Source organism: Falco biarmicus, chromosome Z (genome assembly GCF_023638135.1).
Source record: "Falco biarmicus isolate bFalBia1 chromosome Z, bFalBia1.pri, whole genome shotgun sequence".
In the NCBI taxonomy this organism is placed as follows: domain Eukaryota; kingdom Metazoa; phylum Chordata; class Aves; order Falconiformes; family Falconidae; genus Falco; species Falco biarmicus.
The window spans coordinates 55325514-55352630 of record NC_079311.1 but is presented as its reverse complement, the minus strand read 5'-3'; the positions used below and the strand labels follow the sequence as shown (position 1 = coordinate 55352630).

Below are 27117 nucleotides of genomic sequence, written 5' to 3'. Positions count from 1 at the left end.
TTTACAACATAACTAATGGTCGTCTGGTCTGGCGCATAAATATTATTTTTGTATATATTCTGTAGCTTTTTTTTAGGCAGGAGCAAAACTTGGAAAGGATTTAAAAGCACATTACAGAATGAAATAACCTGTGTATACTGAAGTAATTTTTACTAAATCAAATGTCATAGAATTTTCTTGTTTTATTATTCATCTTAACATGATTCATCTTGGCATGATTGCACAGTTCTTCTTGAGAGAATACCATGGGTTCCACCTGAATGTATTGAGAATCCCAAACAATTAAGCCTGGCCACAGACAAGTGGAGTTTTGGTACTACTTTGTGGGAAATCTGCAGTGGAGGAGACAAACCTCTGAGTGCACTGGATTGTTCAAGGGTAAGTATTGTTTTGCAGTCAAAGTGTCCAAAGAACTGTTACAATGTAAAACATCAGCTGTTGTCACTGTATCAGCATGTAAAGTGGTGTGTCTATGACCACTGTAGGTAAAGGGCACTTTCACTGGAAGATGATGATCAGAAGTGATGATTTGAGGGTTTTTTTTATCTTGGTTTTGATTTTTATGGGGGCAAGGTAAGTTGCCAGTATTACCTTGTTCATGTTGTTGTTGCTTTGTTGCAACACATTATCATTTTAAGCAAAAAGTATTCCTAACAATGTATATGGATTTTAATTGGCATTATTCTAGCCATTGAACTTCTTAGATGCTGTAAGACTTTGTTGCAGACAGTTCTACTGTTTTAGCTAACCAGAAATGTTAACTTGGTCTCAACTAGGGGCAAGGGAAACACATTCCATAAAAATATTACTTCTTATATACTTGCTTCCTTAGTTGGAAGCAAAAAGATCATCTTCTTTACTGCACTACCAAAAGACTTGTAGTATCATTTTTATAAACAGACTGTTACCTTCTCACAAAACCTGATCTGATTTCTCAGGTGTTTTAATCAGCTCTTACAGTAAGCTACAAGGTCTATCTAGATCTACCTTATAGATACCTGGGTATTTCAGAAGCTGCCCACATCTACTGTACTAATCCGCATTCTTTCATAATATTTATGAAGCTTTTTACAGTCGGAGGCGCTCAGCCAGCGCATAGGTAGATAGAATTTTCTGCTGGGCCAATCCAGTTGAATTTTTATGAAATCATCAGTAAAGGGGAGACAGTCTTTCTCATTCTCTTTCTCTATCTTGTTATCTTCCACCAGTAGCTGACTCTGAATTTCTGAACTGATTACTCTAAATTATGCCAGTCTTGCTACATTGTCACCTTTGGCTTTCAGTGTAAATTGGTCAGGTGTACATTCTGTGAGGTAACAAGTCTAGGTTGAGAGCTGTATTTTTTGGCTGCTATGGTGAAAATATTAAGGCTTCTGCAGCTCTTCATGGTTGTATATTAAAATGGCTTTTATCTATTTAATTCCAGAAACTACAGTTTTATGAAGATAGGCACCAACTTCCTGCCCCCAACTGGACAGAACTAGCAAACCTTATAAACAACTGTATGGATTATGAGCCAGATTTCAGGCCTTCATTTAGAGCAATTATACGTGACTTGAATAGCCTGTTCACTCCAGGTGAGTGTGATAGAAGAACTCACTAGACAAAAAGAACTCTGATTCAATTGGTTCATTTTCATCTGGTACCTTCCTTTATGGTATGTTGACCCACAACCACCCTCTACAGCAGCCCCAGAAGTCTTAAGTTCATAAGGACCCTATATTACTGCTTCTTAGCTTGTTCTAAAATAGAGCACATTAAAAGTGAACATTATCATTCAAAGCAGTTTTCAGGTTTGATTGACATCTTTCCCAAACATTCTAGCCTCTTAATCAAGTATGTTAATGTCTTCCTTTCTTTCTTTTTCTTAATAAAATAAAGAGGTATCTATCTTTTTTCTGAGTGGAAGACGCATGTTATCACAAGCATTTGTGAAGTTTACTTTTCTCCCCCCTGCAGTAGTGGAGCTGTTGCACAATAGTTGCTAAATTTGAAGTACAGTAGGTCTGCAAAAAAGAAAATCGGGAAATTAAAGTAAGACTTGCTATGAGTCAAGACAAATAATTTGACTTTTCCGTAGTACTACTTTGTCTTTGCAGATTACTGTATGGAAGTTAAGGTGGTTGTTAATATTCTACTGAATTTGGGGTATGCCAAGCAAAGGTAGACTATGCCATGATTGTAATAAGTTTCTTCATTCTCCTGTTTGCTTCTCTGTGCCTTCTGTTCCCTTTCTCTCTTCCTTTCCTCCTACCTGTCAGATTATGAGCTATTGACAGAAAGTGATATGTTGCCAAATATGAGAATTGGAGCACTTGGATTTTCTGGTGCTTTTGAAGATCGGGACCCAACACAATTTGAAGAAAGACATCTTAAATTTTTACAGCAGCTTGGCAAGGTAGGATGTTTCAAAATTCTCTAATTGCCTAGAAAAATAACTGTCCTTTTTCAGTTATCTTCCCATGACCCCTTATAAATTATTCACTTTGAAACTTCTATTACAGAAACTAATACGTATCTGACCTCAACATGCAGTTCCTTTTAGATCTCTTTCTTAGTTTCACAATGTCATTAGCTGAAAGAAAGCTAGCTGACCTCCACAGTGAATCCAGTAACAACAAAAAGCTAAAATCTTTCTTAGTAATTCAAAGTAATGCAGAGAATGGTATTAATTTTAAAATTTTCCAGAGCAGTCTTGCATAGAACTAGTGGGGTTGGGGTTTTTTTGTGCATGACCATTCTGAGAAGTCTGTATATGCCGTCCCTAAATTCAGTAATGTCTTTTAGAGATATATGTAGGCCTTGAACTTTTTTGGCTTTAGAAATCAGCATTTGGTTACTAGTTTTGCAAGTCATTGCAGCCTGGCTGTGTGAAAGCATGCCTAGACAGAAGACCAAGCGCAGCTGGCAGATCTTAACCAAGTAGCGTTTTTCCAGAGCGGTTCTGTGCGGTGTTATGTTTTTTTATTGTCATGATAGCTATATATTGCTTTGTCTTCAAGTACTAGTGAAAGCAAGCCTGAAAGTGAAGTAGCAGAACTATTTCTATTTGCAGAGGGTTGGTTGTTGACTGTAAATGGTAGCATAGCATAGAGGGAGTGAGGACTGCATAAAGGAAGATAAAGCAAATACAAATAGAGAAAGGGAAGGTAGAACACTGAAACGAGTGGGGGAAGAACTGCCAAGGAACAGAGAATTAAGAGCCAAAAGCAGCCTAAATGAAGGGATCTTAGCAAGTGCAGGCAAAGGAGTATGTCAACTGACAGTTTGCAAGTACGTGTGGAAATATGTGAAGAAGGGAGAGAAAATGAATGGACATTGCCCCTTCTCATTGTCTTCTTTTCCTCTTGTGCTGTTTGCTTTCTTTCATAAAACATGTTTCTTACTCTTTTAGAACTGTTACTTATGATCCCCTGCACTCTTTTTTTTCTTCTCAGGGAGGTTTTGTGGCATTTTACTTAATTGTGGTCACCTTAATGATGCAGTAAGCACTGAGGCGGTATGAACAAGCACTAAGAAAAAGACAATGTTGTGGACTTGTTTTTAATTCAAGTATTTCCATTTGTCATATAGGGAAATTTTGGCAGTGTTGAGATGTGCCGGTATGATCCACTGCAGGATAATACGGGGGAGGTGGTGGCTGTGAAAAAGCTGCAACATAGCACAGAAGAGCACCTTAGGGACTTTGAAAGAGAAATTGAAATCCTTAAATCTCTGCAGCATGATAACATCGTTAAATACAAAGGAGTATGCTACAGCGCAGGTACGTGCTATATTGAATGCACCTTCAGGTGTCCACCTAAGTTTGCACACTTAAGACATTCAGAGAGGTAAGTGTGTTCGCGAACCTCACTGACTTGTCCTAACTTCCCCAGGACTTAGTACAAATCAAAGGAGGGTAGTGTCTGTCATATACTACTTCTCAGTACAAGGTGGACATTTTATTCAGTCAGCTCATCGCATTATCTGATTGATTTAGAGAAAGTACTATTTTGGCCAGTTACCCAGTTTCTTTATCTTAAAGCATAAAAGTCTTCCTAGGGAAAGAATGTAGAGTTCAGCGGGAAAATGCAACCATTTTATAACCCTTGGTTTTTGCTCAGTGTAATGTCTTACAGTGGATATTGCCAATTCTTGTACAGCTTATAGAGTAAAAGACTAGACAGGAGAAGATTTCAGAAATGATGCATTTAAGTGAATTGCTGATGTTATTGAAGTTGAATGAAAGCGTGTGTTCTGCTCAAAATCTTACTGTAAAAAGAAAAAGATTGTGTTCAAAATCGTACTGAGTTTTTATAGTTGGTAAAACTGCTGACCAGTTGATGTCAGTTGCCATTCTGGATTTCATTTCAGCAACAAGGAGGAATTACTTAAACACAGATACACACGTGTGGCACTTCTGCTTTGCTTTAGCAATGGTAGCTAAGTATTGATGAAATCATCTTGATTAGTGATGCTCTGTATGTCAAACATATCCGCGTTATTGTTGTATTTAAATAAATAGCAAGTTAACTAATATATGAAAAATTGTATGGTGATGTACATACAATAAATTAGGGGTTTGGTATTAAGACTATTTTATATAACTGTAATTCATAGACGTTTGTAAATATTTACATTTCAAAACTTGTCATTGGGAAATGACAGAAAAACTAAGTGTGATTTTTTTGTTGATGTTGTTGTCAAAGGTCGTAGGAATCTAAGATTAATTATGGAATATTTACCATATGGAAGTTTACGAGATTATCTGCAGAAACACAAGGAGAGGCTGGACCACAAGAAGCTTTTGCTGTATGCGTCTCAGATATGCAAGGTAGGAAATCTCAGGTGATCGGTATTTTTCAGCAAATTTTTGTCTCTTTGGTCTTGTCTCATTTGTCTCAAAACAACCAATGATGGTTTGGTTTATCTTTTATAATACTGTTGGGCTGCTAGCACCACATAACCCTAAAAAAAGTAGCAATACATATTGATGTGCTCTGAACACACCCAACAAACTTCTGAGTAGCTTTAACAAAGGGTGATGAGATTGGCCTATCTGCTGATGGGGGCAGAATATACGCTATTTATTTTTCTGTATTTTACTGTTTGCTTAGCTTGTAGTTTGTTAAGAAGAATTAAACTCTCTTTTCTCCCTAGGGAAAGCTGAAATAAAATTTTGCAGGAGTTAATACACTCACTCAGGCAAATTGTTTGTGACGTACCATAACTTATTTTTAAGAACATGGATATTCAAATCTAAAATTACTGTAACAGCATCTGTATGTTTAAGAATTTGCTTTAAACTGTAAATAATATTAGCTTGTTTAGCAGAAAGAGCAGACAGAGGTAATTTCTCTATGAAGAACTATAGGCCATAGATGTGACCAGAGCTGTAGTAAATGATTTGCTAGTCTCAGTGGCTGGTACTGAACATCCTTCATAAAACTCTGAAAAAAGGGGGCAATCATCTGATCTTTATTGTGATACCCAATTTCCTCAGAAAGAGGTCTTATGCCTACCTTAGTTTTATTTTGTCATTATGCTTTAGATACAAGAAACTGCAGACACTTCAGTTTTTGTGGCATGTTTGGTAGTTTGGGGAAAGGGGAAAAAAAAACCAGGGAGGGGTGTAGGAGGAAGAGACAAAAAAACCACCCCCACACACACTCCCCCCCCCCCCCCCCTCAAGGCATGTACTGCAAATATTCTTAAATTCCTTTCCCCAGTACCCAAATTCCTTTCCCCAGTACCCACATCAAAGACATGGAAACAATAATTTACTTAAAATTAGTGAGTATACTTTGGAGTATGTAGCCCGCATGTCTGGTAATGTGTGCCCTGCCACATTCGGAGCAGAACCCTTTCCTTCTGCAATACCCACAGAAGAGGCCTGACAAGAGTCAGGCAGGAGAGTCTGTGCCAGAGCCAAGATCTTCTCCAGGCATTCACCTGGTGAATAGAGCTTGATAGTTCCCTGCTTGAAATTTGACTGGCTCAGTAAACCTTTTAGCTACTGAACCTGGGGCAGGTACAGAAGGATGCTGCATGCACCTTTAGCAACTGATCTCACCTACTCATGTGCTTCACTGAAGCAGAGCTAGGTGAGTAGCCTCCAGCAAAACTCCTTGATGGGCAAGCAGTGTGCACTGAGGTTGGAAAACGGAAAACATTCACAAGTCTGTGGGAAGTGTCAGTCCTTTCACAGAGAGGAATAGTTGAACACGTGACCACCCACTCAAGGAGGGTTAAAAAGCCCTAAAGCCCTCTGAGCTATGTCTCCAGAAAAAGAAGTCATTCTCCATAACAGGCATAAGAAAATATCTCAATCTTATATTATTATTAGTGCTGGTAAGTCCCTAAAAACAATGTTCCTTCAAGCAAAGAGCTGGAAGAGTCTCATGCTCCGCACCACCTCAGAGGACAGTGACAGAGAATCTTGGATGGAATAAAGATGCAACAGGGATTTTTGGAATGCGCAAAGGCTGCAACCACTTAGCTGTTTTATTGTGTGGCCATCTCAGCCTGTTACCTGAAGGATTGTAAGGTACCTGCCCTGTTCACTCTTATAAGCAGCTGCGAAGCTTGCACGTGTAAGTCTTCAGGCCTTATCCAAAGCCTGAAGGAACAACAGTGGCAATGTATCTCACGGTCCTGGTCTGTGAGAGAGGTATCTGGTGGGAGGACTGGAAGGTGAATTTTGGCCTTTGCAGGCAGTGCAAGTATGGCAGGAAGCTTTAGGAAAGGAACTGTATTCAGAAGGTATAAAGAAAAAGGTCCTTAATGTGTGTGTGTGCTTGCACATTTATAAAAGAAGCCTCAAAATATTACAGGTCTTCAGGATGGTGATGAAAAATCAAAATAGCAGATGAAATGACTGCTTCCTAAGTACCAAGAACCACCCAAGAGGAAGGGAGCTAGAATATGTATTCTGCAGATAATTAAGTGGGAAAACATTGCTTTCATGTGACAAAGCCATGGGTACACAAGAGTAGGAGAGTAAGGGAAGTCCACACATAGACTTGCTCTTAAAGAAGTATCTTTTCTTCGCTTCTAAGGGAACCAAAGTGTATGTCTGTTGCTTTGCACTGTTGTTGCTGTGCAACCTGCAAAGCAGAGGTTGTACTGATCATTTTAAGATCTCACTCTAATCTGCAGTATTCTGTTACCTCAAAACAACTTAACTAAAAACATAGTATCTAATAATTATGAAAATGCAATCTGAGTGCTTTTCCTTCCTCTTTCAGCTGATCATGTTTCCCTCTTTCCTTTAGGTGCTTTTGCTTCTCTTGCGATGTTTGCTCTTTCAGCGTCTCACATCTTTCTGCTGTGCATTTTTATCACTGTTACTTTGAGTTTTCAGTCAAAAATCTTTCTCCCTCTGCCTTGCTGCTCTTCTCTCAAATGTGTGAAAGAAATGAAGGCATGCCCATACCTGAGTGTTAAGATAAGTGTGCTTGCTTGCTTGCTTGCTTGCTGTGTTTTGATTCCTTGCTGCTATACTGGGAAAGGGTTCCTGACTTAACCGTGACATTTTTTGTGCATATCTCATGCTGTGAAAAGCAGCATTTTCAGAGATGGCATTTGCTAATGATGTTTCTGTGGATCCAAAGTAGTGCAGCTGGTGCAGCATGGGGCTGATAGTACAGCTTGTCTGGTGGCAAGCAACAGAACTCTGTATTAAACTTTGAAGAATCCTGGCAACAGAATGGCAAATAAGGAAGTTAACATCCCCATGCATCTGATTTTTTGGGATGTTATTTTTTGGCCCTGCATTTTGTTAATGCTGGCTGGTAGGAGAGATGGCTAAGAATAAATTTACTTTTCCATCTCTTAATGCTTAGAGTGCTTCAGGTGTCCTTGCTGGAGAGCCCAACTCGAATGAGAAGAACATTCAAAATGACATAATTAAACTCAGCTCCATTGTTGGAGTAATGCTACAGGATTACGCTTCCCACTTAGAATTTGCGTGATTTCAATTGAGTAGCTCTGTGTTTTCCAGGCTAACAGAAAAATTACTATCATCCGAGAAACTTCAGGACTGTTTTCACTACAGTATGTAGTAGCAGTAAAAAGTTACGGCATTTAGATAGACTGGTTGTAGCAGAAACCCAGGAGTCTTCCTCTGGAAAAGCTATAGGTTTGGTATTTTTCAGGGTTGCAGGGGTAAGTGGAGTGGGCTATGAGCAAACAGCGGTGCCACCTAGCGGTGCTAGGAGGTAACAGGAGGGTGAGAGGAAGGCTTCGGAGTCCACCTATTTCAGGTGTTTCTCAAAAAAACAGAAAGAAAACAGAGAGAGAGAAAAAGAAATCTTCTGGCATTAATAGTATAACATTGGTGTTCAGAACCTTTGAGGTCAAAGATGCCTCTAGCATAATGTATTGCTCTTCGGTTGTGTTGAAGGAGTGAGATGCTTTCTTACGAAACTCAAACTGGTAGCCTGCTTTGTGTTTCCTTTCATGTACAAGTTGGGTGCCTCTTGGTGTTGTGCAGTGTCCACTTATGTCCACCACTTATTGCTGTGTAAGCAAGACTTTCTTTTTTGAGTAATGCCACTACACACACTGGTTTCTTCCACATTTTCTTGTTAGCAAAAAGGTTAATGTGTAAGAATAATTGTGCTGCAGCAGCAGCAAAAGACAAAATGGCTTCAGACCCGTGTTTTTTGTTACAACAGCCAATGGAAATTTAACAATAAGCAGAACTGTGTTGGCGAGTAATGGTCCATACAGAAGAGAAACAAGACACACATGGGAATACAGTCAGAGAACAGCTGTCAGATTCAAGGAATCATAATATAAAGTTTCATAAAGCAATCATGGAAGCAGATGTATGAAGTGAACAAAAGATTAAATGAAATGGGTAAATAGGACAGTCTTTTCATCCACCCGGGATTGTATAGCTTTGCCCAAATTTTGTTTTCCTTCCATCACCAGTAAACTGCATTTGGCCACAGAAAGGAACTGTAGCAGCTATCCAGCTACATAATCAAAAAACATTTGGCTCTGGCACATGTTCAGTCTGTCTCCCTTCAGTTAAGGGAGGTCCCTGCACTTGGAAAAAGTAACTCCTCAGAAAAGAAAAATGTTCAAGAACACTGGTTTTGGCAACAGTCTGTGTTTGATTTTAACTTTGAGATTAATTTCTACCTTTAGGGAAAGTACAGCTGCTTAATGGTAAAAATAACTCTTTTCCTGTTACGTTTGTGAACTTTACACCTAGGGCATGGAGTATCTGGGTACAAAAAGATATGTTCATCGGGATTTAGCAACAAGAAATATCTTAGTGGAGAATGAGAACAGAGTTAAAATTGGAGATTTTGGATTGACAAAAGTCTTGCCACAAGACAAAGAATACTACAAAGTAAAAGAACCTGGTGAAAGCCCTATATTTTGGTAAGTCTGATACTGGATATATGAAATTGTGGCATATTTTCAGTTTTTGCAGCTTCAGCCAATTGTTTTGCATATTGTGGAAATTTTAAGTGTGGACTCCAACTAAGATGCTCAGCATCGTGAAAGTCACATGTATGATGTTTGAATTTACAGAACAGCATGTAGGACTTTTCAACATATTTTCTAGAAAAAGCCTCTAAAAATTACTAAAACATTTAAAAGAAATAGTACACAACAGGAAAGATATTCAAAAAGAAAAGAAATCTAGAAGGACTGATTCCCCAGGATGCTTTCAGAGTTTTGAATCTTTTGGTTCCCTAAACACTGGTGGTTCATATCTTCTAGCTGAGATCTGTTGGATGGACCCTCTGTTGACCAAGTGGATTTATGTCCCATAGACTGTAATAAGCAAGGCTAAATGCTGGGTTGAATAGTCGGGTAGATGCCTGTATTCGGGCATTGACCTTCCAGAGAAGGGCAGTTGTTCCAAAATACAGTAATGCTCCAAAGAGCTACACTTTGCTTGGAAAGGAGAACGCTCTGTAGCCTGGGGGAGACTGAAGGATTATGAAATGGAAATTGGTAGACTGTATTCAGAATGCAAAATATATGCTTCAGTTCTGTTCTGTGAAGACGTAGAAGTACCTTAGAAAATATGCTGGCAGATAACTGTGATTAAAAAGCATTTTATGTTTTAACAGCAAAAGAAAATGCTATTCCAGATGTGATTTTAGTCTACACTTTAGGCTGCCTTAGGCACTTGTAAAAATATCATATCTAAAAGATAAATAATACAAGATGGCGTCTTAGTAGATGTTACTGGGACACAGTTTAAGGCTCACTGAAAGTGATGGGAGGATGCTTACTAGCTATAATTGTCTTTCTTGCCAGGTCTTATCAAATTCTTGTTTACTTGCACCACAGATAAAAAATACCTACAACTTCAGGGAAAAAAACAAACTTGGATATAGTTATCACTAACTGCGTTTAAAGTGTTTGTGTTTTCAACATCAATTAACTATTATTCAAAAAACAATTACTAGTGAAGGTAGAGGAAGGAAAAGAGAATGTGCTAATCCCTATGAATAGAAAAGTATCATGAAAAGAATGTCTTATTAAAAGAAGTGTCTTCAAACCGAAAAAGACACATTACACAGAAAAATATTCTCTTTACCATGTGTTGCAGGTATGCTCCAGAATCTCTGACAGAAAGCAAATTTTCTGTGGCCTCAGATGTGTGGAGTTTTGGTGTGGTGTTGTATGAACTCTTCACATATATTGACAAGAACAAAAGCCCACCAGCTGTAAGTATGTAGTTAATGGTTTTCAGAGGGTTTTTGTTTATTTAGATTTTTTTAAAGGTATATGTTGTTCCTATACCTAAATAGGTTGATATTTACTGATCCTTTTCTGGAGATACCATAATGTTTATTGAGTCAGCATCCAATCAGAAGCATTAACATGCTAAAAAGTATTAGTATCAAGCTGTAAGAAGGAAAGGAGATCTGAAAATTACCTGGTAGTCTGTGCAGATCTCATCCATCCTGTAGCTCCTACCTGTTTGAAAAAGGTTTTAAAATTTCTCATCATAGTTTGTCCTTTCTCATCCTTCGTGGACAATAATCCCAAATGCAACTGTTCCATTGCAACACAATGTGTATTTTTAATGTTATTCCACATCTGAGACTGAGCCAAACAAATATGTAAGCATTAAGTTGATTTAAATAAGGTAACTTAAAGGGTTTTTGTTATGTTACCAGAACTCAAGTTATTGAAGTTCAAGAAAGAAAGGGAGAGGCTTTTTGCAGAGTGTTGACAGGCACCTTTAAAGACAGATTTACAGTGGACAGAGAAGAATACTACTTGTATGCTGAATTATAGTTCTCCAGTTGGAAATAAGATTCACAAAGTTACTTATACCTAGCCATCCTCTGCAGACATAACAGGAGAGTTAAACCTTACATATTTACTGGAGCTGTCCGCACCCTTGGCCAGTGTGTCAGTGCTGGCAAATGTAGTTTTGATAGCTGGACAGTGATGCAAAGGCAGAAATGCACTTGACAGTTCTCTGCATTGGCCTCAGTGGATCTCTTAGTAATTTGGTACAATGACTAAGCTGTCAAGGAAGAACTCAAGGCAGTGGCAGTACTTCCTGCATAATAACGAACATTGCAGACACCTGGAGTTCTTCTTCAGAAGGATTATGAAATGGAAAGTGGTAGAGTAAGCCACGGGCTCTGGTGGAACATACTTAGAATAAATCAAATCTACATGTGCATTCACCACTTAATCAGGTGGTTATCGTATTGGTATGTATAAAAAAAAAATAAATTCTACCAAGTAGCCAAAGTGGTCTGTTTAACTGTCACAGTCTTTATAGCTACACATTGTTTGCCCAACTTTAGCCTTTTGCACATTCTGCCAACATTTTCAAGTTCCACATTTTCAAGTCAAGGATCATTGAAGGAATTTATGTAGCATTGGAGGAAAAATAATTCCCTTGTGTTGCGCTTGGAAATTATTTTCAGTTAGTAGTGCTTCCTCATCTATTTTTTGATCTCTAGCAATCTGAGTGACATTTTAATCTACTTTTTGGATTATGTTTGAGTTTTGGATAACAAGATCTATCCAGTCCATTTTTGCTGGCTTTAATTATGCTACTGTTTCTGGCCTGTAGTTACTGATTAATCTTGTTAATCTTTGGCTTATACATCAGTATGTTATTGTCTGTTTTCTGTTTGACTGGGATTTTTGAAAGCACAAAGATCTTGTTTTAATGTTTCAGGGAGCAATTTAGAATTAGCTGTGAGTTTTATCCCTTTAAAACTAGTTAATCATCAGATAATTGACATTTTTTAAGAAGATTCTTCACTTACTGATTTAAATTGTATATGTATCATCCTATTTTTGTACACATACAAAAAATTATTAGTATATTCTCTGGACTTGTAATTTATAATTTTATCATTGTTACATACTATTCTATTTGTTCTTATTATTTAATCTTCTTACAAAGAATTTTCCCTCAGTAAGAATGTTGCAGCATCTTTTCTTCCTTCAAAATTTATTTGACAGTCAGCCTTCTGTTTCAGGAATTCATGCGCATGATTGGCAATGATAAACAAGGGCAGATGATTGTATTTCATTTGATAGAGCTTTTGAAGAATAACGGACGACTGCCAAGACCAGACGGATGTCCTGATGAGGTGCAGTATTGTATTAATATGTTACTATAGTCTGAAAGGTGCTCTGTCAGGGTGAGTACCTGGTAAATGCAAAACTTGTGTTTCGTTCTGCTTGGATTCCTGAAGTATTTGCACAAGTGGAATGGTTGTGCTGTTACTTTATCAATTGCATGATGAGTATAATCACATTTATTTTCTGATTCTTTAGAGTGGATTCCTTCAGGAGCCTAGAATGTAGTCTTTCTAAATATATGAAGTAGGACTATTATGACTGCTGTACTGGGGCACTCAGGCTTCTATTTCAAAAACATAAATTTATTAAGGCAATGAGGTTAGCATATAGAACTTTTTCCATGGAAGTCTCATATAGATATTTTTGTTCAAAACTGTGAACTGTGGATTCTTCTGAAGTCTGTAACATTTAACAGAAGTATCTTAATATCTACATAAGGTTTTTCACATTTAATTCCAAGATCTAAATAACTCCTTATCTTGATTATTTTCCTTTTTTTGCTTTTCCATCCTTAAGCATGGGAATACCCATGTTTATTATGTGTACAAATCGCTGTCAAGCACTCTCAGCCAAGAGCTACCTGCAGACTGTAGGCACAGTTAAACATGAATCAGATTTTGTATGTTCAGGGCCTTCAGATCTGTATGTATGTTCTTTATAGATACACTGAAGTGTGTATCTATGTAAAGCCACCCTCAGAGCACACAAAGTAATTCAGTGTTCTTTTGGTTTTGCTAATACTCTAGATGTTTTACAAATATACTTTCATACTGCTTCTAAGTCTTGTAGTTCTCTGTTATTCAGAGCAGGGTGCACTTGTCAAACTGGTAGGGTTGGGTAGATGAATCAGCAGGGAAAGAATGTAAGTGAAATAGTTACGCTTTTTAACAGGTATAACTTTCAGCTCAGATTAATTGCTGCATCCCTTTAAAATCAAGCATACTTGGCAATAAGCCAAGAAATATTCCATTCAAAACTGGAGACAGATGAGCGATCAGAGTCAAGTGGTCTAGCAGAGAAGAGAAAAAATGGTACAGGTGGGTCAGGGGAGCCACGAGGCAAAGAGATAGTCTATAGAGAATCAAAAGAGAAGTTTATGAAGTAAACTTTCTTGCATTATATGTATGAATACAGCAATTCTTGAATTGCAGAGGTTTGGCTTTTTGTAGATAACCAGAATGTCATATGTATACGATAATACATAATCTGTTTTACTGAAGCTGTATCCAAACTAATGGAAAGATTTCAGTGTCTTTGACATTTCTTCAGATACCAAAGCACAATGGAAATGTCTCTCTCGTCAGAAAATGTGCTCTTCTCATTTTGATCCTGAGACACCAGTCATAACTGATACTAAATCTTCCAGATGTCTGTAGCTTACAAGCTGCTTGAGACTTGGGTCTAAAGCAGCTTGGTCAATGCACACATTTGAACTGCTGAAAAATAAGGAACTGCTGCTGCTTTTCTTCCTGGGAACAGTGCAGATTGTTCTTAAGCAACACGTAAAAAATTCTTGGAAGTATAAAAAGTTGGTAATAATGATCCGGGTTAAATTCTGTGGGGAATGTGAAGGCCAAGGGCAGCCTTGGCTGCAGTGACCATGAAATGGTGGAGTTCCAAGATCCTGAGGACAGCAAAAGAGGGCACATGGCAAGACCACTACCCTGGGCTTCAGTCGAGCAGACTCTGGCCTCCTCAGGGGTCTGCTTGGTACAGTACCATGGGATAGAGCCCTGGAAGGAGGAGGGGCCCGAGAAAACTGGTTAATATTCCAGGATCACCTCCTCTGGGCTCAGGGGTAATGCATCTCAACAAAGAGGAAGTCAGGCAGAAATGCCAGGCAGCCTGATGGATGAACACAGAGCTCATGGACAAACTTAGACACAGAAAGGAAGCCTGCAGAGGACGGAAGCAAGGACAGGTAGCCTGGGTAGAATACAGAGAAATTGTCTGAGCAGCCAGGGTTCAGGTTAGGAAAGCTAAAGCCCTGATAGAATAAAGTCTGGCAAGGGACGTCAAGGGCAACACGAAAAGCTTTTGTAAGTATGTAAGTGATAAAAGGAAGACTAAGGAAAATGTGGGTGCTCTCCGGAAGGAATTGGGATACCTGGTTACCTGGAATATGGAGAAGGCAGAGGTACTCAACAACTTCTTTGTCTCAGTCTTCACTGGCGAGTGCTCCAGCCACACGGTTCAAGGCATATAAGGCAAAGGCAGGGGCTGGGAGAATGAAGAACCAGCTGCTGTAGGGGAATATCAGGTTCAAGACTATCTAAGGAACCTGAAGGTGCAGAAGTCCAGGGGAGCTAATGAGATCTATCTGCATGTCTGAGGGAACTGGCAGATGAAGTGGCGAAGCCACTGTCCATCATATTTGAGAAGTTGTGGCAGTCCAGTGATGTTCCCACTGACTAGAAAAGGGGAAGTGTAACCCCATATTTTAAAGGGGAAATAAAGAAGACCCAGGAAACTGCAGGCTGGTAAGTCTCACTTCTGCCCAGCAAGATTAGTGAGCAGAACCTCCTCGAAACTACGCTAAGGCAAATGGAAAATAAGGTGACTGTTGACAGCCAGCATGGCTTCACTAAGGGTGAATCATGCCTAACAAACTTGGTGGCCTTCTACAACCGGGTTGCAGCACTGATGGGTGAGGGTTGAGCAACTGATGTAATCTGCCTGGACTTGTGTAAAGCTTTTGACACTGTCTCACACAACACCCTTGTCTCTAAACTGGAGACACATAGGATTTGACAGTTGGGCCACTCGGTGGATTGGGTGCACTCAGAGGATTGTGGACAACAGCTCGATGTCCAAGTGGAGACTGGTGATGAGTGACGTTTCTCAAAGATCTATACTGGGACCAGCACTTTTCAACATCTTTATTGGTGAGATGGACTCTGGGATTCAGTGCACCCTCAGGAACTTTGGCAACAGCACCAAGCTGAGTGGTGCGGTTGACGTGCTGGAGGGAAGAGGGGGACATCCAGAGGGACCTTGACAGGCTGGAAAGGCGGGCCCATGTGAACCTCATGACATTCAACAACTGCAAGGTCCTGCATGTGGGTAGGGGCAATCCCAAGCACAAATACAGTCTGGGCAGAGAATGGATTGAGAGCAGCCCTGAGGAAAAGGGCTTGGGGGTGTTGTGGACAAGAAGCTCAACGTGAACCGGCAATGTGCGCTTGCAGCCCAGAAAGCCAACCATATCCTGGGCTGCATGAAAGGAAGCGCGGCCAGCAGGCTGAGGGAGGTGATTCTACCCCTGTACTCTGCTCCTGTGAGAGCCCACCTGGAGTGCCGCTTTCGGATCTCGGCCACCCAACATAAGGAGGACATGGACCTGTTGGAGTGAGTCCAGAGGAGGGCCACAAAGATGACCACAAGGCTGGAGCACCTCTGCTATGAAGACAGGCTGGGAGAGTTGGGGTGGTTTAGGCTGGAGAAGAGAAGAGAAGGCTCCAGGGAGACCTTGTAGCAGCCTTCCAGTGCTTGAAGGGGGCCTGCAAGAAAGCTGGAGAGTGACATTTTAGTAGGGCTTGTAGCGATAGGACAAGGGTAACGGTTTGAAGCTGAAAGAGAGGAGGTTTAGATGAAATACTAGGAAGAAATTCTTCTCTATGCGTGTGGTCAGGCAGTGGAACAGGCTGCCCAGAGGAGCGGTGGATGCCCCATCCCTGGAAGTGTTCAAGGCCAGGCTGGATGGGGCTTTGAGCAACCTCTCAGCCAGTGGAACATGTCCCTACTGATAGTCCCTATGAGGTTGGACCTGGATGATCTTTAAGGTCCCTTCCAACACAAACCATTCTATTATAGGATTCTATGATACAAATTAGTGAGAAGAGTACAGGTGAAGAGATTAGTAAATTGGTTTGTGACCAGGTATTGGGTACACGTTTGAAAAAGAGAAAACTGTTGCCAAATGCCTATTGTAGTGAAAATCGTTTAAATTTACTTCTTCTAGAAGTGGGTTCAGTTTGCACAGTAACTTTTCTGGCTTATATGAAGAATAATTAAGAATTTAATATACAAATGTGGAGAAGTATATGTTAGTGTTGCAGGGAAGACTGAATTTAGAATCTGATTTTTGGTCAGACTTGTAAAGCATTTGTCATTTTAAACATTTTTTGAGCTTTCCAAAATGCAAAAGGTAAAAGCCTAGCAAAATAACATGTCTCTTAACAGTTTCAAAAACTAGCTGTGTGAATTTCTATACTAACTTTAAAAAAGAAATCTTTTATTATAAGGGCTTTTGCAGACCTAGCTATCCTCGCTTCTTTCTGTTACTGGGATCAAGCAGGTAAAGTGATTGATATAGAAAGACTAGGTGGTACACTTGTGCCACTGTTGCTTGCAAGCATAAATTTGTTAGGTGTTCTTTGAACCAGTTCAATGTAACTATTAACTATTTGTAACGTCTGTTGACTACCAATTTTCTTTGTTTCTTCTCCAGATTTATGCTATCATGAAAGAGTGCTGGAACAATAATGTTACCCAGCGCCCCACCTTTAGGGATCTGGCTCAACGAGTGGATCATATAAGGGACAACATGGGTGGATGAGAAAACTGTCCCTCCATCAAAGGATGCGTTGGAATGCAGAACAAGATGTACTTGGTCCGCTGTGTATAATTGACATACGTACACATCTGCATCTTACCTTTGCTGAAAGTAAAATCTGTGTGGCAAATTTCCTATCTCACTCTGTATACTGAGGAATCCTGCTGGTTTTCTTTTTCAGGATATATTTGTTACTATTAGAACATGCTGAAATTCTCAATAGGGAGAGAAATTATTTTTCTAAGTAAAATAATCTAATATATGGTCAGTCTACAACACCATTGTTTGCCTTACTTGGCAATGCAAAAAAGAGGTGATTTAAATTGTGGTGAGATTGAGATGAAAAGACAGTGTATTTCCTTGTTGAAATGGAGATGCACAGAAAAGACTTTTAGAAGTCTTTCCACACTGGGTATATAGTGACTTGGCACCCTGTTTTGTGTGTAGCACAAGGACTTGTGTGTGTTAATACAGGTTTATGATTTTTTTGTTGTTGATGCAGAAATGGCTTCTCTGTATAACAAAATATAAGTGGTTATGAAACCCAGAAACTTAATGTGCCTGTCTGAATAAGTTATCAGCCAGCAATACATGCAAAGAGATACAATAGGCTCTGTAATGTACTGTAAGTATTTTTAGGGAAAGGGAGCAAATCGTTCTTAATTTGGAGAGCCAGAAAACCTATTTATCAATATGAAATTTTTAATTTTAAATCAAAAAGCAAACATCCAGTTTTTCCTACCCTTCTTTTCCTTTGTTGAGTATTAGATTCCCCGTATATAATTGAAAACATAATGATAACAAGTAAAAATTAAGCCATTTTGTACAAGGCAGTGTCTTCAGTTTGTTTCTGAATGCGAAAAAGCTAAACATAACTGCTTTAAAATGCTGCTCTTTCATTCTTCCCATCTTTGTAATTATTGTGCAGTCATAACTGTATTTATAAATCGGGAACTTTTGAAAGCAGAATTAAAAATGTAGAAAATGCCTTCCATTTCACAGTTCCTCACTTTGCTGTTAAGATGATCACCTTATACCTTCCTTCCAGTACACAAAAAAGAATGCTTATGGCTCAGCTTCTGATGCAGCCAGTCACAACCACATCAAGTTTATTTTGTAATGAAGTAGCCCAAGTCACCTCTCATTTCTTTCTGTGGTAATACCCAACATAAGACTCTTTGGAAGGAGGAATTACAAGTGCAATTGCTTCACACTCAGTGGGTGGCCAGGACATGATCCCAGTTACTGAGAACTGGAAGGAGATCAGAGCTACCTGAACAGATTATTTATGCTGTATGATTCAGCTTTTGAACTAAGTCTAACAAAAATTTGTGGACAAGACAGCTCTTCGGTTTTGCCGCCAGGCATAAAACTTGGGGATAATCTCATATCTCAATGCAGTAAAGTTGCAGGTTTTGTATATTTTTAGTTCAAATATTTTTTTCTGTTTTGTTTTTACTTATTATTAAGCATTATTGTTTGCGAAGTACAATGCTTGTTCTTCTTGGACTTTTGCTGAGAGGAGTTCAATTAAGGGGATATACAACTTGGCAAACTGACCTGACATCCAGATTTGTTTTTAAAATGAAGTGCTCATTTTTAAAATCTGTGGCAGTGAGTCAGTGAAGCTGAGGAGTTACTTTCACTGTAGGGCCTCCTGAAGTTTTCTGGTTAACTACATCCATCTTAACAGAATTTTAAGTACCTCAGCTTTAAAAAAAAGTAAAAAATAAATCATGATGTAGTGCAACATAGTGCCAGTATAGCAATCTTGTAGCACTATGATGTTTCTCTCCCACAAAATTATGATTTTGTAATATGGGAGACTGCTAACCAGGGAGTGTAGCGTCAGCCCTCTTTCTGCCCATTGCATTTCATAATATTTCTGTTGGTTTTCTTGCCACTGGGCACTTGCATAGATAATTTTTAAAACTAGTTTCACAGTCAGTTTTTAAGCTGCAAAGAACTTTAAAGTGCTTTGTTCAACTTAATGTGTTCTCTCCATTTCTATACATTGCTTTGAAGATTCAAAATTTTGTGCAAAAAAGTCTTTGCATTTGTAGTCTGTTGTGTGTATGTGGTTTTTGTAACAAAAGAAAATAAAGCTTTAATGTATTGAAACAGCATTTTAGCTGGAAAACATGCAGGAGTTATGTAAAATTTGCACTGTATGACACTCAGTAGGTTTCCAGTATATAGTAGACTCAGCATAATTTATCTACAAATCTCAGGGAAGTTTGTGTAATGCAATGAAGAAATCTTCTAGTCTGCTATTTTATCAGTAAATACGAAGTCTTTTTCTTGTTCTACTATGCTATGACTGATTACATAGTCTATTTGATTTGCATAAATATAGTGTTGAACTCAAGGATCTTTTTTAAGTGTCTTGTGGAATTTTTTATTTTTTTTTTTTGCTTTAATGCTTTATATTTTTAGAGAAAGCCATACCTTTACACTGCAGTATACTTTTGTGCTGTTGGTCAGGAACATACAGTCTTTTGTAACAAGTCTGTCGGTGCAAAGGGCTTATCATTCAGGATGAGTGTTCTCAGCTGGGAGAACAGGACCAAGTAGTGCTTAGGACTCTGGGGCAGATGTGTGATCATCTGCAGTGTCAATGCTTAGGTCCTGGAACAGGCAAAATGGTTTTCTCAAAAAGCTGTTGAGGATGTTAATACAGTGATTTTGCTGAATTTGCTACTGCCAATTGTAGTAACCTACTTAAACAACAAACAGAAAACACTGTGTTTTGAAAGCTCTCAGATCTATAGAAGCGCTGCACAATGCCGTATTTTTATATAGCCTTTGTATTAATGGGTTCAGTTCTTTGTTTTAGAAACTTCCTTAAGTTGGCATTGCATTTGTCATACATTAATGTAATCACTATGCTACCCAAAATGCTGTGATTTTTTTTTTCTTTTTTTTTAAGAAAAAGTGCTGGTTTATGTATACATGACTGCTGCTATGATGTAGAATTAACAACTACTGCTTTGCACTTACCTTTGAAGTGAAAGAATTTTTCTGTAAGTGCACAATATATCTTATAGAATCTCTGCAAACAAGCATTGTCTAGTATAATATTGGTTTGTTGTCTATCAGTATAAATGTGTTAAGTTGCAAAATTCGTTTTTAAATATATTCCATAATCTTGCAACAGTCGTGTAATAAGCCAGAGAGAGAATGAATTTTCAGGAAAAGAAAACCCTATTCTTGTCAAGTCCTAGATTAAAAGCCTCCATAGTTGAGATAATTGTTACTAAATATAGATGAATATAACTGTAAAAAGATATGTAAAGATCATTTTAACTTTTTTTTCCAGAGATTAAGGTTTTGTTTCATTTAGTTGAGAAGTTGACCAACTGCCTTGAAATGTATGGGAAGAGGTGTTATTGTATGAAGTATGAAGAAGTGTAACTCTTGTGTGAAGAAAGCAAGCTTTTCAGGAATGTATGTTCACAGACACCTGGAGGATAGGATTCTGAGAGCAAAAGCAGAAGCACAGAAGAACAAGACTGATGGGAAAAGGCTGATGTTCAACACTGAAGAAGCTTTCTGAAATGTGAAATTCATAATGATTTATGAAAAACTGATGTCTACTGAAAATGCCATACCATGACAAATATGTGCTAATATATTTCTAAACTGTGTATTGTCTGTCTTAAATCTAAAATACTCACAGAGACCTAACCTGACTGAAAAATGCAAGAATTACTATACCAAAAGAAACTGCTGAAGGTTGTGTCGTATCAGACAGCAATTTTGAAAAGGCGTTTGGCTGAGAAGTTTTTTCTGCGTTACGCTTTTTGAATAAGAGGTTTACAGTACTTTATATTAAAGTAGAAACAGGTCTGGGGGGTGGGAGTGAGGAAGCACAAGACGGAGATGCCTGCTACTTATGGTTGGACTGCAAGCATTTGAACACATGGTTTCTTGGAGAGAACATGAAAGGGATATTTTTTTCGAGAGCTGTGTATTGATACCCGAAACTTAACTGTGCATTTCTTTTGAGTTTGGATAGTGAAAATAAAATAACTAAATACAATGAATGGCACATGCCTGCCAAGGTTTTCTTTTATATGTAATACGTAAAATTAGTTACGGGTGGTTTGAGTTGCTACTGAAGAGAGCTGGTCTGTTTAAAGGGGTAGAATCAGCACATACAACCTTGTGACCTTCCCAGAACAGCCATAAGTAGTGTTTATCTTTTGAAAGGAACTTAAATGTATGAAAGTAGTGGTGATACATTGGGTGCTCCCAAACAATAAGACAGTTTTGTTTGTTGGGGTTTTTTTTAAGTTTTCATTAAGCTAATTATTTTGGGATAAAGAAGCACTTCCCTTTACTCTCAGTATTTAGAGAGAAGCAAGTGTGTAAGACAGGGACCACTAACAGATCGGCTGTTGCCGGACTGCAGTTCTTCAGAATTTCTGACACAAGCTCTTAGGAAACCACTTCTTGAATTGCGTTACTTGTACTCTTTTCGTATGACTTTTCTGTAACTTCACATTAAAATTACCGCCAAATACCTTGAACAGAGTTGAATGCTGCTGCTAATTTTTGAGAAGTACAATGGCAAAATTGAAAATATGCATACAAATACAAGTATGCAAATATATACTTAAGCTACTGTGGTGGAAGTAAAAACTAAGCTAGTTCAAGTTACTCCTTCCCACACATGAAAGGCTTCTTATTCTCAGAGCCTGAAGATTTTATTTTATGTGACAAAATACCATCCCAATGAAGCTTAAAGGATGTTGTAGGTAGTGTTGCTGCTGTTCATCCCAACACCTACTGACATAATTGGGAATCCTTAATTTTTCTAGAGAATAAATTTTTGGGAAAATGAAAAAGTTTAAAGAAGAAAATGCTGTAGGAGAATATATAATGTCATGAAGCATGTTGTCCCCGTGTCATGGTGTGGGACAATACAGCCTTCAATTCATTCTCATGTTATGCAGTGGCGGGTGTTCTGCTTGTACTTTGTGATACATATTCGTAGTGGTTTTAATGAATTCTGAAATTCCAGTTTAGAAACCTTTCAAACTGCAGTCGGACTAAGTGAAACATTCTTTGTGGGTAGTAGTAAGAAAAGAAAGAAGAATGTTTAGTATTTGCAAGGTTTACCCCAAAACATTATGTCATAACTTCAGGAAGGATTCAGGAAGGCATTGAAAAGAAAAATAGAAACTGATTATGTTAATTGTATAACGCAATCAAGGCAGCACATAAGATATTTGTCTGTTACCGAGTACTGACACAGTGAGTCTGCCCTAGAAATTCAGACAAATTAACAGGTATTCTCAACACCAATCACTAGGAACAAGTGCAGAAACATTAAATATGGTTATAGCTAAGTAATACTAATAAAAGCAGAGCAACAAGGTAAGGCTTAAAATGCTTCAAGTTTTATTTGACTGATTATTTTGAGCAATACAGAAACACCCAGGAGTGCAAAGAATTCAAGAACTTTTAGCTAAATTAATCCTGCAGCACAGCAATGAACTGTGTTGGATTTGGGTTTTTTGGTTTTGTTGGGGTTTTTTTTCAGGGTGCGAGAAGTACTGGGTAACATCTAAACTGAATTACCTTAAACTTCTGCAAGACTACAAAAGCTAATTTTATGTGTATCTGGTTTTTTGTGTATTCAGTTGCATTTTACATGTGGAGCTCTGCTATAAAACCTCAGCTCATTGAAGAGTATCAGTCAAAAAACCCAAAGCAACTCACGTATAAAAACAACTGTGCAATCACTTATGTTTAAGTATTTTCCCTTTCACGTTATAAAGATGTGAAACTTCTAGTAAACAATAAAAAAAAGATCACATCTGTGTAAGCTTACTTTAAGAAGTCAAATAGTGGTCTCTGCAACAAAATAAGACCACTTACTGAAAGTCAGGGTGGTAACAGAGCTGTTCTGCCCAAGCCTTACCTGAGACATGATTTTTTGGTCTTTTGTTTTCTTTTTGTTTGTTTTGTTTTGTAAAGCAACTTACTTCTCTGAATTACACCAGTTGTCTAGAGGAAGATTCAACTTCATAGGATTCTTCAGCCAATGTGACTTTATAGCCTTTGTCAAGTTTGTTCTGAGACTCTGGAAAAGAGGCTGAGCAGCCTGGCAGGCTTGAAACCCTGTAGGGTAGTATGTCCTGTTCTGGAATTAAACCAGTTAAGGTACTGGTTTGGGGAGGTGCATGCACATGTGAGTTGCCATATATTTTCCAGAGTTTCTCATCTGAAATGTATAAAGGGACTGTGTAGCACAGGAGTTACAAGCTTGGTGCTACAGGAGCAAACACAATTTCTGTTAGCGCCTGTGTTTGTACAGGAGGTGGCTGGTCTCAGAAAGCCATACAGACTTTGTGGCTGCACCGCACATCTGACTGGCACTCATGTGAAGCAGGCCATACGCTACACAGCGTTACCTCTAGAAGGCAAACAGCAGCCTAGAAAGCAAAAATTCTCATAGTAAAGCCAAACAAAATTGGACTGAAAGGTAAAACTTGGGGAAATCCAGGTGTATAATAGGTCCGTGCATGCAGTTCACAGAGCCAGATACTGATGGTGCAAACAGGTTGAAAGAAACAGGACTGGAAGAATGAAATCTGGAAAACATTACAAGCAGTAAGGTCTGAAAGACATGCCCCAGTCATAAACCAGGTCATTTTTTTAACTCCTTCCTTAGGTATCTGTAAAGCTGTAGTGCTGCTGAAACACCTTCAGAAAAGTGCTGGAGCTGCATTTGAAGTAATGGTAACTCAGAAGCTTCACAGCACCCAAGAGACACCAAATGGAAGAAAGGGGATCTGGGCAGCTCGATGCTTGCTGGCGCTGCCGGGTCATACCTGAGTGCTGGTGCCCTGCGTGGTGGGGACCTGCTGCTGTGCAGCACCCACCCACACCACTGCACTGGAGCTGCAGGATGCTCTTGTTGGGGGTGGTCCCTGGGGTGGCAGAAATGCTGGTTGCCACAGCAGGCAAAAGCAAGAGCCGTGTGCTTCAAGGTGGTTTTGAAGGGAGTTCGCATAGCTGGCAGTTCTGGTTTGTAGTTACCGCTGGGTCACTGCATGCACAGATCCCAAGGCATGTACAAATGAGCTCTGGGAGCAAGGCTAGACTGCTCTGTCAGGCACAGCTGGAGGTCTAAGGGGAGGTGGATCCTCCCCTTAGAAGGGGAGGGAGGAGGGGGACATCCAGAGGGACCTTGACAGGCTGGAAAGGCGGGCCCATGTGAACCTCATGACATTCAACAACTGCAAGGTCCTGCATGTGGGTAGGGGCAATCCCAAGCACAAATACAGTCTGGGCAGAGAATGGATTGAGAGCAGCCCTGAGGAAAAGGGCTTGGGGGTGTTGTGGACAAGAAGCTCAACGTGAACCGGCAATGTGCGCTTGCAGCCCAGAAAGCCAACCATATCCTGGGCTGCATGAAAGGAAGCGCGGCCAGCAGGCTGAGGGAGGTGATTCTACCCCTGTACTCTGCTCCTGTGAGAGCCCACCTGGAGTGCCGCTTTCGGATCTCGGCCACCCAACATAAGGAGGACATGGACCTGTTGGAGTGAGTCCAGAGGAGGGCCACAAAGATGACCACAAGGCTGGAGCACCTCTGCTATGAAGACAGGCTGGGAGAGTTGGGGTGGTTTAGGCTGGAGAAGAGAAGAGAAGGCTCCAGGGAGACCTTGTAGCAGCCTTCCAGTGCTTGAAGGGGGCCTGCAAGAAAGCTGGAGAGTGACGTTTTAGTAGGGCTTGTAGCGATAGGACAAGGGGTAATGGTTTGAAGCTGAAAGAGAGGAGGTTTAGATGAAATACTAGGAAGAAATTCTTCTCTGTGCGTGTGGTCAGGCAGTGGAACAGGTTTCCCAGAGGAGCGGTGGATGCCCCATCCCTGGAAGTGTTCAAGGCCAGGCTGGACGGGGCTTTGAGCAACCTCAGCCAGTGGAACATGTCCCTACTGATAGCAGCGAGGTTGGACCTGGATGATCTTTAAGGTCTCTTCTGACCAAACCATTCCATGATTCTGTGATTAAGCTTAGCAGTGTCAAAAGGTTTGATGTTACCTCCATCACCCGAACAGAAGTGTACTGTTGCTTCAGTGTGTGCTTAGCATTACCAACCTCATCCACCAGCCTGAGAGCCTAAGGCAGACCCATCAGGTGCCAGGTAGGAAAACAAACACTTCCCTGGCGTTGAACCGAGCTTTACCATATGAAACAGCCACGAAGCCACTCACTAATAAAAGGCTTTTGGGCATCAACAAAAGCCATGGGAGTGCACAGGAGCTTAAGAAATAGGAATGTCTATGAAACTGAGATTGCTTTAAAACTGAGGCTTAACTAAGAACCAATTTCAAGGATTTTAAGTTTAGAATTAAAGTGTTAACAATCTTTTTAACCTTTCCCTTAGGCATCTAGGCAGAACTTTTGGATCTCTGCAAAACAACTTTTAATTCAAATTATCAACTTTGCTTTATTTTGTCTCTATTTTCAGATTTTCAAATTGCATGATTGAACAGAGAGGAAGATGTCAAACATACTCTCACAAATGATGGAACGAAAAACAAAATTTTCAGTCTATCTTGGGTCTTGAGTAGTGCATCTGTGAAGACAAATCTGATTATACAGACAAGAAGTTTCAAATAATTTATTTGTAATAATAAGAATGTAATTATGTTAGGTGACTTCAATAAATACACCCACCACCTTGTAAAAGACTTTCAGAACAACCAGAAATGAGGACAACTGAAAGCTGTATTAAGTATGCCAAAAGAAAAAAAGTTGCAGAGTTGTATCAGAATTGCAGTTGTATCAGACTACCTAAACAAGGATAGCAAAAAAATCCTGTTTGAGTTCAAAATCTGTGATCAGTAGATATTTTAGGTACACACAATCAATTTTAGCTGGGTGGTGTGTGAGAAAATTAACATCGTATTTCATTGCCTCTGTAATACAGCTGCTATTATATTACTGATTTCTTAAAGAGAAAAAAATAAATCCTACAAGTGTAATCTATTCGTGTTGCTTTACTGTAATAATCGTCTACTGTTTTACTGAACCTAGGCAACTAATTTTTGTAAAATTTTATTAAGAAGTTAAATATTAACAAATGAAATATTTAACTTAGTTAAATATAAGAGTATATAGCTCAAGTGTATTGCAATTCATTTAAAATTGCAGTAATTTCCCCGCAACAGGAATTCCTGTTAGCAGTCCACCAGTGTGTTACTGAGTATATCTAACCTGAACGATGAAACAACAAAAGCTAAACAACTACATCATGAGGAGTTGAAAAGAACAGCTTTTAAATGTGAACGCTTGATGTGTTGCCTGAGCTACAGCTGATTGAGCTCTAATCAGATCAATGGGCTTTTCTAACTATGTTATTAAAAACTCTTGGTCAGGTCACTATTAGAAGTGGCTTCTCCTCAGAAATACTGGTTTATCAATTAAAAAGGTAAATCAAACTTAAAGGTAAATCAAACTTAACATCTTGTCCATGTACAGCAGGTTCTGAATGGGAAGTGTGGAGCTTACAAACAAGCACATGCAGGTTCGTACCTCCGAAAAGGCCTAAAATAAAATTTAAGCTTGCCTTCAGCCTTCAACAGAAGAGCATCTGACATAAGGGCATGAATCCCTCTACTTAGGCAAATATATTGCTATTTAAAGGGATGTTTTGCTAGCAAATGAAAAGAAAAAAAAAAAAAAAAAGGTGTCCAAAGGCTAAAAGAACTTTTCCATTAAGGAATTAAGGAACAGGTTGGAATCCTACTGCAAACTGAATTCCTAAACAGGGGAGAGGAGACAAAAGTTTGGCAAATCTTTCAGAAATCACAAGAGAGTTCCCAAGATGAGACAATGCCAAATTCCTTAGATGTGAGGACTGTCAAGTGGATTTTAAAGAAACTAGCATGTGTCTTTTCAGTATACATGTATGGTTTAGACTAGTGACAACGGAGATTAAATCAGGTTGTCATAATTAAGTTCTTTTATTAT

The 27117-nt window shown here is 39.1% G+C and overlaps 1 protein-coding gene across 15 annotated transcripts in view; it reads left to right on the top strand.

Moving 5' to 3' along the window:
• The window catches only part of JAK2 (Janus kinase 2), a 91701-nt gene extending 70527 nt beyond the window's left edge, over positions 1-21174 (top strand). For 14 of the 15 annotated variants that reach the window (XM_056324723.1, XM_056324722.1, XM_056324711.1 and 11 more), the window contains 9 exons: positions 227-378; positions 1427-1577; positions 2262-2398; positions 3574-3763; positions 4689-4813; positions 9203-9375; positions 10562-10679; positions 12468-12581; positions 17024-21174. In XM_056324723.1, coding sequence (XP_056180698.1) covers positions 227-378; positions 1427-1577; positions 2262-2398; positions 3574-3763; positions 4689-4813; positions 9203-9375; positions 10562-10679; positions 12468-12581; positions 17024-17131 — 1268 coding nt within the window. In that variant the 3' untranslated portion in view covers positions 17132-21174. The remainder of the gene's footprint in view (positions 1-226; positions 379-1426; positions 1578-2261; positions 2399-3573; positions 3764-4688; positions 4814-9202; positions 9376-10561; positions 10680-12467; positions 12582-17023) is intronic. The other variant, XR_008819442.1, reaches the window with a different exon arrangement.
• The last annotated feature ends 5943 nt before the right edge of the window (positions 21175-27117 follow it).